General features: G+C 45.3%; 2 protein-coding genes across 2 annotated transcripts in view; one reads left to right on the top strand and one right to left on the bottom strand.

Moving 5' to 3' along the window:
- LOC126543350 (synaptogenesis protein syg-2-like) overlaps positions 1-12427 on the top strand; it is a 961852-nt gene that overhangs the window by 396533 nt on the left and 552892 nt on the right. The gene's annotated exons all lie outside the window — the stretch shown is intronic.
- On the bottom strand, positions 866-7694 carry LOC140215446 (endochitinase-like). The gene is made up of 3 exons (XM_072285995.1): positions 7257-7694; positions 3934-4116; positions 866-1944 (listed from the first exon to the last, which is right to left on the bottom strand). Exons 1-3 carry the CDS (start codon positions 7692-7694, stop codon positions 895-897), a joined length of 1671 nt encoding a protein of 556 aa, XP_072142096.1. The 3' UTR covers positions 866-894.

A 12427-nucleotide genomic window follows, 5' to 3' on the forward strand; every position in this document is an offset into this window, starting at 1 on the left:
GCATCGTCAGCGTCAGCAACAGCGCGCGGCGCTTGACTGGGGACGGAGCTACAGCGCCATTTTAACCGACGATTGCGTCGCTCCTAAGTGAAAAATCCCCCCCAAAATTTTACCTGCATGGTTTATAAGGTTCCCGCATCCGTATATGAGCGTCTTATTGAATTCGACAGACTCTTCAGCTTCCCTTTAAGTGATGTTGTTCTTTCATTAGTCAAGTTTGTGTCTGGTGTGAAAGCTTTTCGTCGTGTCTCATGCGGCTTCTGTGTCAGAGTCGAAACACTACGTATGGACAAGCAGCTAGCAGAGCGACAGCGCTCTCTAGGCGCAGTATTCCTTGCTGTGGCACCGATACCACACGAAACAGTGCAAGTCTTACTGCACATAATTTTGCGCTGTCTTTCATGACACTGCTTTGCATTATGGGCAAGATTGCATTGATTTTTAAGCTTCTCGCAAAACACTTCGGGATTCATGCAGTGAAAACCAGTGACGAGCACATAATTGTTCTAAATATGCTTCAATATATATAATAACATTCGCAACAAAAAGAAAACGTTAGGTCATTACTTACAGTTCGACACGGCCACTCACGGCCTCTCCAAGGTATTACAGCCGCTAGCCTTCTCAATCTTGTGCGTGCTTGTATGTGAGGGTTGGCTGTAGACGTATAGCTACAACAGCAGGAGGAAGCGAAAACTCGTGTAGCATTTGCGATAGCGCACCGCTGCTGAGGAGGTAAACACATAGCGCGGATAGTTATACACTCATTTTATGATTAACACAAAGCTCTGCCAATGCGTGTCTTTTTTTTTCAGCAATGCTCACCAGAAAGTGAAAAGTAAAGCGAAAGAAGGACCATGACCCATTCTTTTCAATTCCGTATGGCTTTTAGTGTCATTTAGCTCCCTTATATTTCGCAAGACTTTCCTTGAGTGCTCTGAGCATCGGGTAGGGGTCGCCGCATATGCCCTTGAAGTCGTCCTTCTCGATGTCAAACACGACGACGCCCTTTATCTCTCGCTTGCCGTCAAGGAACTTGAACGACTTTGGCGAAAGAGACGAGACGTAGTTGCGACCAGACCAAGCTGTGAGGCAGCCGGTCTCCCTGATGTATTTGTGGTTCCAGCTGGCGTCGTCCACCTTGCGACAGATGTCCCAATAACCAGAAAGTGCGTGTTTCTCGACACGGCCTTTGGTCAGGCCGGTGAGGGAGCCATTCCTCACCCAGTAGATGTATCCGGCGAGGGAAACCGTAAAAAGAGTCTTTTCTTTGATGCCTCCATTCCACTGGTTGTGGTACATTGCCTTCACATCCCTCATCACCTTCTGCAGTGAGTGCGCCCGCAGTCCACGAACTGGGTTGGGACAGCTGCCGATAGTGGGTGTGCCGAAACGATGAGACATCTTGATGAAAGACTTTACGTTCTTATACGCCAGCGGGTGAAAGTAAGTGCTCGCCACGTCACCGCTGAGCGGCAGGGTGAGCATAAATGTCCTGGGCTTGAGCATGGCGGAAAGCTCTAGAACGAAAGTGTCAAGCAGATGGTGCCGGGCGATTTTTTCAGGCTGGAGTACATGCAGCACGAACCCGAACTTTTGAAGGTACGGACGCTGCAGCCATCCCATGATACTTCTTTCGAATTCGGCCCTCGAGGTGGAATCACGTAGCGCCCGCGTAAGGTGCGCGTAGTTCAACCGGGGCCCACCGATGGCGATGAAGCGTTGCATGGAAGGGTCCAGGCCATGCACAACTGAGCTGAATGTTTCAAGATCATGCGGCCCCGTACTGGGATCAATGTTGAGAAAAGTGAGGTTGGCGCCATCGCTTGTTGGACCGAGGCAGCAGTAAATCGCAGAAGAACACAATCCCACAGGTATGTCGCTGGGTGTGAACGACAGCGGGTGCTCTGGTGCCTTGTTGTTGTAGAAGCAGTGTATTTCCGTCTTCAGGTATAGTGAAGAAAGAAAAAAATAAACAAAATTAACACTTGTCACTTTTCAGACTACAACTAGCATTCGTTTAATTTTTCACACAGTGTACTGGCCGCCCAGTACCGGCACTTTTCGATGGCCATCGGTAAACGCACTTGCACCCAACCATACAAAACGTTTGCAGTACGATGTGCTTTCTACAACCATAGTCAGAGTAGCCAGAAAATTTAAAGAAATTAAGCAAAGTAATATCGGTTGCGCGAGTAAATGTGAACCCGATCACTTGTGAAGGCATGGCATTTTACTTCTACAATAATAAAATATAAAGTAACTGTATTTCTAAGACCTAACATATTAATTCACTGTTGTGTTTTAAGCTCTACCAGCAGTGTTTATTGTTTCAGGTACAGCCTGAATTCTCTTTTATTAATTCCAATAACGCATTGCTCTGAATGCCATGTTTACTTTTACTCTTTCTTCGTATCGTATAGGTTCATACGAAAGTACATAGCGCAGTTAGCGGGACGCGCCTAAACTATGGCGGTTACGAGCTATAGTAACGTTGGTTATGACCATATTACGCAGACACTGAAGCCTGGGAAAGTACATAGAAATTTAGGTGTCGCTTATTGATTGGCATTGAGAACTAATGAGGAAAAGGTAAATGAAAGTGGGCTGAAGCACAACTTGTCGACGGCGGCGAGCAGAACTCACACCTTCCGCATTACGCGCCGGTGGCAGCAGCGGTTGAGAGGATGTTCAGCATCCGCCGCCATGACCATGAGCGGCGCTGGCTAACAGTGCTAAAGGCTAACCTTGTACAAATACCCAAGAATGTTTGCGGTAGGGCGGCCGTCGCGGTCGTCTTATGGTATGGAGCACCGTACGTGTAACGAGGAAGACCTTGAGTTTAATTGGCTCCCACCTGCGGCAATTTGTATTTTTCTCCACACTTTCATTTCCGTTTTATCCCCCACAGTAGCCCAGTGACTATAGCACTGCGCTACTGAGCTCGAGGTAGTGGGTTTGATCCCGGCCGCAGCGGTCGTAATTCGATGCGGGTGGAATGCAAAACGATCGTTAATAACTTCAGGAGGGCAAAATTAACCCGGAGTCCCCACTTAAGACGAAATCAGATCATGGTTTTGACACGTAAAATCCCAGGATTTCGTTTTAATCAAATTTCTTTCTTGTTATTTCAACGTCTAAATTTAAAAAATGCACTGTTAAAGAAGAACCGGCTTCATTATACGTTTGCTTCATATATGGTTGTAACAAAAAATCGAGCCCCTCATTTCCTCTTATTAATAACGTTAGCCAGGATGTACAGCGCTTTCGCTAGCCAGAAGTGTTCACCGATGACGGGCGTCATTACTGTCATTTTTCGCGCTATCGTCCTTGCTCGCCGCCTACGTCTTTTTTATATTGCGAATCATTCCTGCCTATGACTTCCGGTCCGTAGCTACTACGCCAGTGCCATGAAACGCTTGTGTATTGAAACCACGTATCGCAAAAAAAAAAAAATTACCTTTCATTCGTGGGACGGAGTTATTATTGTCATTATAAAAAGTGATGGCTTTTTCTTTTTTTTTCGTCTTTACTGCGCAAGGCAATAACATCCTGCGGACAGCTACACGCTGTGATATTAACATCGCATTGTCCGCAAAGAGCAAGGAGATTGTTATTCAAGCGCATCAGATTTGACAAGAGGTGACTACGTGATCAGCCATGAGTTCGTACTACGCGGCTGCATATGCACAGGTAAGAATTCGAACTGTTCTAAACCGGTCAATGCAGGTTCAGTTTACAGAGGCATAATTGTTTTGAAGGTGTGTTCAGGATGTATGCTATGCTGTTAGGACAAAGTAAAACGCCATTTCTAACCTGAAAAGTGCAACATAGTGTTCAGAATATACTTCCTTTACAAAACTCCGCCGAACAGCCGAGCTTTACAGAAAATGACCTTATATCTAACGCGCTCAGTCCAGCAGCAGTGCCCACCTGGGTATTTTCCGTGTCATATAGCCGGTGGAAAGGGGAAGCCATGCGGGCTCCGGGATTTCCAGGCGTCTTGCTTTCGCCTGTACCCGCCACGAGGCGGTGGCTGGGTGCATTGACCACGATTCCCTGGTTGGACAAGGCTGCGTTTTTTGCCACCAACGTGCCAGCGCTCTCTTTGTGGCTCTGTTTTTGAAGACGAAAGGCAAATGAGAAGAGATGTTTCGCTTTCACTCAACCAGACCATATGCTGGCATAGGCAAGCCCAAATGTGTGTACTGCATTTTGAGTTTTCTGTCGGCTTCATTACGACCAAATGATGATCATCGAAGCTAGACTTCTGGAGAAATGACAGAGGAACAGGGAGGTCGTACCTCCAGTATTTATTGGTTTCATTCCTGTCCCTATAGCTGCACGGCGTTTCTCCCTACATCTTCCGCCGATTCACTGAGGATTCAGCATTACTGAATTCAAAAAACATGGATTGCAAACAACAAGAGTCTGTATAGCACAGCAACGGCGACCCAAATGCTTCACTGCAGTGTATCAAGGCGCAATAGGTAAGCCGATGCCTGCTATCCATGGGCGTAGTTTCGCCCTTGTTGGCATGGTATGCGTTATTTGGCGGAGTAATGTCTGGGACAGGGACAGAAGACAGGACATACAAGGGCTTGTATGTCTCCTTCCGTCTTTCCCTGTCCTAAGTATTCTTATGCTATATACCAGCTAGCTCGTTGTCCGCAGCGATAACTTTCCACGTTTTGAATCAAGACAAATGATTACGAACCATCTAGCGTAAGCACTGCGCAGTAAAACCGCTCGACAAAGACTTACGTGAGGCATACAATGATAAGGACATACATACATTTCGCGTGGTACGGCCAGTGTAATAGATAAGTCAAGAAATTTTACTAATTAACATTCAGTATGTACCTTAAGGGGACATGTTGTGATTGCAGAATTGAGGTCAGGCAGTAGTTAGAACATAATATTTTGCAAAAAGTAAGTACCATTTCCAAGAAATGATACTCAACGTCTTCAGAGAAATGTGTTACTGTTCAATTTAATATGTTGCTACAGTGTGCAAATATAGACTGTGCAAATACAGTGGAACCGTAATGCATTTTACTGCACATTTTGAGCCGGTATTGCTCGTATTTGCGAAGAACAAATTTTACAGGTATAATAGTCTAGAATGTGACCAAACCAGACCACTTGTAAATGAATATGAAAAGAGCCAGGAATGACTCAACAGAGAGTTCGTAAACATGCGGCAGTAACCCAAGAGTCAACTAAAAAGCAGTATCAAAAGTGAAAGGTAATTAAAATTGATAGCAGGCTTCACCGTGTCAAAAATCAAAACTAACACTATAATCTCTTTCACAAACACGCACAAAAAGATGCAATAACAGATGATGCGCTTGCACAGGCTGCTCCCTTCTAGTGAAGTACGTAGACGTGGCAAAGTTCGCCTACATGCTGGTCATGATACTGTTTCAGTGTGCGCGGCTCGTCAAACAATAGCGAACCGCACGTGTTCGATAGCACAATGAATTGCCAGATTACTGTTTCATGTACGTTTCAATAGGTTGGCATGTTGCGCAGTCCGTCATTAAGGCGTATTTCTGTTAGTTCAACGTTACTTCCACGGATTTGCTGAAATTCATAAACGACGTTATTGCACTCCATGAAACGATTCCTGCGATTATCACAGCAACAATTGCTTGCCTCTTCAGCATTAACCAGTTTGCACAGCAGTACTAAATGTTCGGGCGCGGCAAACATAGCTACATGTACCCAAACTACACGCACCCTTGCCGGCGCGCTTTGCGTTTGCCGCCCAAGTGAGGAATGGTGGTTTGAATCTACAAGATGCGCGCTAGCCCGCGTCCACTTGGCTCCCTATTGTCACCTTGGTAGACATAGTTTCGTGTTATTGCGATAGCAGTTATGTGGACACTCCAGGCGCATTTCTACAATCGGCGTCGACATCGCCGTGGTGTTCCGTATAAAGTGAAAGGGAGATAATATCGTCGCCGCAGGCCGTATGCTGTACGTGCGAGTGAAAGCGTGTGAGGGTGAGCCGACGATGGTGGCCAATTTCGCGTGCGTCGTCTTCCGTCGCGCTCAAATCACCGGAGGGAGGGGGGTGGCGTTCTGCTCCGGCGGTGACTGCGTGTGGCGGTGCCGCGCGGGCCCCATATTGAAAGCCATCCGCGACGGGGACAGATTGCGCCGGGCGCTTTTATCTTCACATGCGCTGTGTTCTCGCTGCTTAGTCTGCGCTGAAGCGAGAGGCAGCACATAGGTGAATTCCCTCGCTGCTGCTGCCACGCTGTCTCAGTCCAGTGTTTTGAAAGCGAGTGTGCGTGGTCATCAAGTAAGATGCGTCCATGTTTGCTTGTGCGCGCGTGACACCACGCTTGTTAATTTAGTGAATCAGCGAATTTTATACGGCGGATGGAACTACTACCCTTAATTCGTACAGCTGTCTACTAATTGGCTATTGCTATCGATGCTTGGCTTTTCGGGTGAAACTGACTTTTTTTGTGTGGGAGGCAGATAGAGCACGGTTACTTGTCTGGTGAAGATGTCTGTGCTCGAGCCGCGCTTCGACGCCTAGGATCGGTGCCGCACTATTCGCGCAAGCGGAGTCACCCGAGCGCGAGCTATCGCGCGCCGGCAAGCGTACGCGTAGTTTGGCGCTTAAGCCTACTCTGCCTGCAGTTTCCTTCAGTCTAAATGACAGGCGGTGTGTAGAAGCAATGACTGCTTTGCGCGAGAAGTAAATGAAATGCGAGAAATATGGGGACCTACGCGTTTCTTTCATATTACTCGTCTAGAGTGAGTCACCAGTAAGCAGTCGAACTACAGGAGAAGGTCAGTGAAAAAAAGAGAGAGAGAAGAGGAAGGGCTGCTATAAAGCACCCAAGATCCTTCACCGTGCCTTTGGCTCCAAGCAATGCACCCGCTGCCTTCAGTAATCGAAGTTGACTAAGTTGTGGAGACAATGCGTTTGAGTGGCAGAGTTTATGCGTCGAATGCCTACGCGGTGGACACGCCTTTCAGATGGCTAATATCCACTCGTTGCCATCGCACTGATTTAAGTACACACTGCGGGGTAGTTACAAGAGAATGATGGACACCGTGGCATTTTCGAGTCAGGTCTCGTGACACTACAGCACGAAAGCTGACATCCTCGTAGTGTTCAGGATGGGCCAACATGACGCAGTTTTCAATGTCTGCATAGTGTTTGGCCCAAGGAGTAGTAATAGAGGTGGGAAGCTTGCGTGCAAAATATTGCATAGCCAGTAAGTCCGTCTCACCTTGGCACCATGTCCCGGCGAGGCGCTGTGGTGCGAAGAATGGGCCCTGTGATGGTGACCCGAGCCACTCGGCTGGATCAGGGCCATGGCAAGAAGGGCGACGCTCGCCGCGGTGAGGAGAGCGCTGAGCACCAGGAACATCCAGCGCATGAGGTTCTGGTGGGGGCCCCGAGGCGACGCGTTCAGCTCGGGACTGGACCAAGCGCTGGACGGGTTGTACGAGTCCTCCCAGCAGGGACTCATGTACTCGTCGGTGCGCATCTTGGGCTGCGCCTTCGAGCACCCTGCCTGCGGGGGCGGCGGCTTTGAGGACCAGCTTCGGAGCCGCCTCTTCCGGGCGCCTGCCGATGCTCTGCGGCTGTGCACGCGATCGCCCCACTGATGACGGCGATGGCCGAGAAAACGACAGCTGATGATGATGATGACGGCGCCAGACATGGCACATACCCAGAACGGGGGAGCGACTGACAAGTGGGCGGTAGAATAGTACGAAAAGAGTGGGAGCGGGATAGCATAATAATAATAATAATAATAATAATAATAATAATAATAATAATAATAATAATAATAATAATAATAATAATAATATCTTTATTGCCGTAACACATATACAGCATTATAATCAGGCCTGTCTAAGCCTACAAGGGCTTGTGGGACATGGCCCTGCAGAATTGGCAAGGCAATACATTGAAATAGGAAAACAATCACATATCAAAGAAAATAATGACGCTGTTACATAAAGCGCGCGACACTACATTTGGCTGCGCAAATTTATTACAGCAGTGCCTAGAGTTCAAGCTTACATAAAACGAACAAAACATACAACACAGAATGCAAGAATTTGAATCTTTGAAACAATTTCCTCATAAATCTTACCCGAGATGAGAAGGCAAAGCAATGTGAATATGGAACATGTTTAGCCTACAGAGCACGTATCATCTTTTTCAGTGAATAATAATAATAATAATAATAATAATAATAATACTTACTATTATTACTATTATTTGCACATTTACTTAAGACGACTAAGGCGATTGTTTACTTCTTATTTCTCTTCTTTTACAGCATCGGTCGCTGTGTATCCCCCAGTAGTTGAGAGAGATGTATTGGTAACTCAAAAGAGAGAAAGCAAAAACGCAGTTTGCTGACCAATATTAGGAAGAGCACCACAGTTAGGTGCATCAACCTCGACTTCTTGAGTTCCTCTGGACGTATAGATGTGCTATAACTCCTCTCAGTGGCTGACGTATGTGACGACGAGATTATGCCGATTTTGCTATTCTCTGACCCCTCCCTCATCCTGTTTTTTTTTTAAATACTTTGTCCTTTTTGAAGATGCAGCAATGCTAAATGCGGTTGGAGCATGCCAAAATTGAGGATCAACAATGATATTTCAATTCTGAATAGTTGAATCTTGCTATGTCTAGCAAGTGCTACTGCTATTGTATTATTAAAAGGGAAATATTCTGATTATTCTCATCAAAAATGGCGCAAGTCAATCAATTTTAGGTGAGTGGGAAGGATTAAAATATATGCATAGCATAGAGACCTACAATAACTATAGACATGTAGAGACACGCCGTAACCGATATATCTCAGTTGAAGCGCACGGTGTAAAGCCTCTTTCACATGATGCGATTTTCGTCGTGTGCGACGAAAATCGCAATCTCAGTGCCTTCCCCTCCCCCCTCCCGATTTTGGGCTGCGACCAACCGGTTGGTCGCACAGTCACACCGTTGCAGTGATCGCTGCGATTTTCGAAATTTCGCTGAGAGATCTTTCGCCGGTTTGTTTTGGAAAATGGCGTCTCCCTGAACGAGTGAAATGCGCGGAGACGTGGGTTGCCGAATTCAGTACTTACGTGAAGGGATAATAAAAAACTTGAACCGCTGATTCCATTCTCCCATTTCTTTGCCTTCATTGACACGCTACGCAGCAAATAAAGTGCATTTTCACGTTTGCTTCGTACGCATTTGCGAGTTGGGTGTTCGATCGCCACAAGACGACATGGCCTTTTGGGGTCGTCACAGTTTTCCTTTGTTGCGCAGCATACAAAAATCGCCCGCGTACGGAGCACCTTAAATAATTTCAACCTCGGCAAGGACAAATGACAAGACAGCAAAGTACCCGATGTTTCAACGTTATGCTGAACGCGGTACTGTTCAGTTGCATGTTCTTGTAGGTTTTTAAGCGTGACTTTCCCCTTGCATCTCGAAAGGTTATCTTACCTCACTTACTAAATTTGACATGGCAAACGTGCAGGCTATCGTGATGAATTTTCTGCGATAACAATTACTCCATGGCTTGAATAAACACCTTCGTCAATTCGTTTTCGAATATTTCATGCACGTTAAGTTGCACCTCTTCTCTGGAAATTTTTTTTCCTGCACAGAAACCAATAAACCTTGATTATGTTGTAGACTTTGTATCCTTACTGTACCTGTATTAACATTTGCTTTGAACGGTAGTTTGACAGTACAGTTCGTAAATTATTGGCTTGCTATAGTGGCACAGTCACAACGCACCCTCCTGCACCGTCATGTAAAACTCGTGCAACAATGTGAAAAGCAGGCAACCAGCTTGTTCTTGTGTAGACGAAACGGTAGAAGACGACAGGTTAAAGAAAAGTAAATCAAAACTGTGCAGTGAGGTCAGCCAGTTGCATCTCTTGCTGTGGATCTTTTAAATATAAACGGTTACCAAACATCCACACCTAATCAAGTGTGTAGAAACATCCATGCTTTGCATGTTTCTAACGACAGTTTCTAACAACTTTGTGATCACATTTATTAGTGTGTAAACTCATATAACGATATCCTCTGTGATTACTACCTTTATAAGTAAAGAAGTGACATGCTTCTTGCAAACTCTTGGAGTTTAAAAGAAATTGAGGCATTTCAACTATACACAATGTGCAGTTTCAACTATACACAATGTGCACCCTCCATGATGGTGATTATGCGAATCGCGATGTGTGGAATTTCACACACGCACACGCACACGCGCACGCGCATGCGCACGCACACGCACACACACACACGTAGCATACGTATAGCATGACGTATAGCAAGACCCAGTATCCACAGGTTGACAATAGAGAGGGATGAGGGCTAACTTCCAACTAAGTCTTATTCTGAAAAATGATGCAATCTCTACAGTTTACCATAAAAAAAGACAGCAAGAAGACAGGGAAAAATTGGTGCTTGCTATAACGAAACATTAACAAAAATGTTACAGAAAAAAAAACATAAAAATTCTAACTGCAGGAAAAAAACAAATCACTACAATCGTCATTCATGCATGCCAACAGCTTTCAAGAAACGCTGTTCTTTTTCCAATAGACAGACTCACAGCTTGTTTATGCAAGCGCAATCTTCCAGTTCCATGAAATTGGAAAAAAGAACTTGTTTCTTCGAAGGTAGTCGCATGTGCAGTTGGAGATCACAAGGCTTTTTTCCCTGGACTTGTGTATTTATTTGTATTTTCTCTCTTCCCTCTTTTTGATTGTTTGATCAAGCACTGGTTTCTATCTGGCTTTCTTGCTGTACTACTTACTTTCTGGTAACCTTTATATATCACTGCAGTCTCACAATAAACATTTTGATTGGAAGTTAGCGTGCCCTGTTCTTACTACTTCACACTATACACTCTTGCAACATTGCCCAAAGAAAAGATTTTATAAGGTACACAGAAGCATCATAAGGGCCATTAATGTGACTTGATACAGTCTAAAAATAAAGGTACCCTGGCTGCAAATGGCACAAGACGACAAATGGGACGAACAAGAAAACCGAGATGATTTAAGAACAGAATGTTTAATGTACATGGCGTGTAAATTTTGGCTGACAAGCAATTAACCAAACATACACAAAAAAGAGAAGCAAAATTTTATCTGTGTTTCCTGACAGGAAATGCATCGATATCTAACGGAGGCCATGCTGGCAAGATTCTCCCAGCGTTTTTACATCTATAGCTTCCATAATTTCTCTAGGCAGCCGATCTGCACAGAATGCTAGCTTCTTCCTTTGCAATGCATGCTCATATGTCGAGCGTGCATTGTAGAGGAAGAAGCTAGCATTCTGTGCAGATCGGCTGCCTAGACAAATTATGGAAGCTGTAGATGTAAAGACACTGGCAGCATCTTGTGTCAGCATGGCCTCTGTTACACTTTCAGAGATGGATGCGTTTCCTGTTGGGATCTATATGGATACACATCAGTTCGTGCGTCTCCTTTTTGTGTAACTTCGGTTTATTGCTTGTCAACCAGCATTCACTCGGCATGTTAGCATGTTCATTTGTTAGTGCGCCTTATGCTCGTCTTTGTCTCTAGCAGAAAGGTGTTAATTCTTTTTACAGCGAAACTGTGTATGCCTAGGCTGAACACTCGTGGTCCGACCACAGAAACCCTACTGCAGGGGTGTGAGCCATTGTTTAGGGGGGTATGAGCCATTGCATTCGTCTTACGTGACGGACGGACAACTCTATCGTTCGGTTGACATTTATATATAAATGCTTGTGGCATTTAAAACATATACATTTATCTACGTATTATTGCAGAGAAGGGACACAGAGGGGGACGGGGTTAAGACAAGATCACGATGAGATAATTATCTCGCAGCAAAGGTGTGGCGGGCGATCGGCTACACAGATAGTGACGTCGTTTCTCTATCGCAGCAGAGCGCGCGTGAGCAGTCTCTCTCCGACTTCGCAATAGATTCAAAAATGTGTCCCTGTATTTAATTAAATAAAATGTGCGGCCCCGGTGGGTCACTTGGTAAATACAGTGCATAACCGAGTCATAAATACTACGATTAACTCATTACGAAACAAATGCGTTGCATAATTCAGAAAAACTTTGACGAACCCACTGGATTAACACAATGAACTCATTGCACCCTCCATGATGGTGATTATGCGAATCGCGATGTGTGGAATTTCAAACAAACAATGTGATAAACCCAAGCCAAACGTGTGCGTCACCTCATTGAGAAACACAGATGTAACCAATAATTGAGAAATACTTTAATAAACCGTCGGAATTAACCCAGTGATAAACAGTGGAGCCGCACATTTCAGCTTCGCCGGTTTACCATCTCTACGGGGTGCATGGGCGGTAATTTTTTCTGTCATTGCTTGTTCAGTATGCTATAATGTTGTGCAATTATTCCTTT

The sequence above is a fragment of the Dermacentor andersoni genome, chromosome 1, assembly GCF_023375885.2.
Source record: "Dermacentor andersoni chromosome 1, qqDerAnde1_hic_scaffold, whole genome shotgun sequence".
NCBI classification, from domain to species: domain Eukaryota; kingdom Metazoa; phylum Arthropoda; class Arachnida; order Ixodida; family Ixodidae; genus Dermacentor; species Dermacentor andersoni.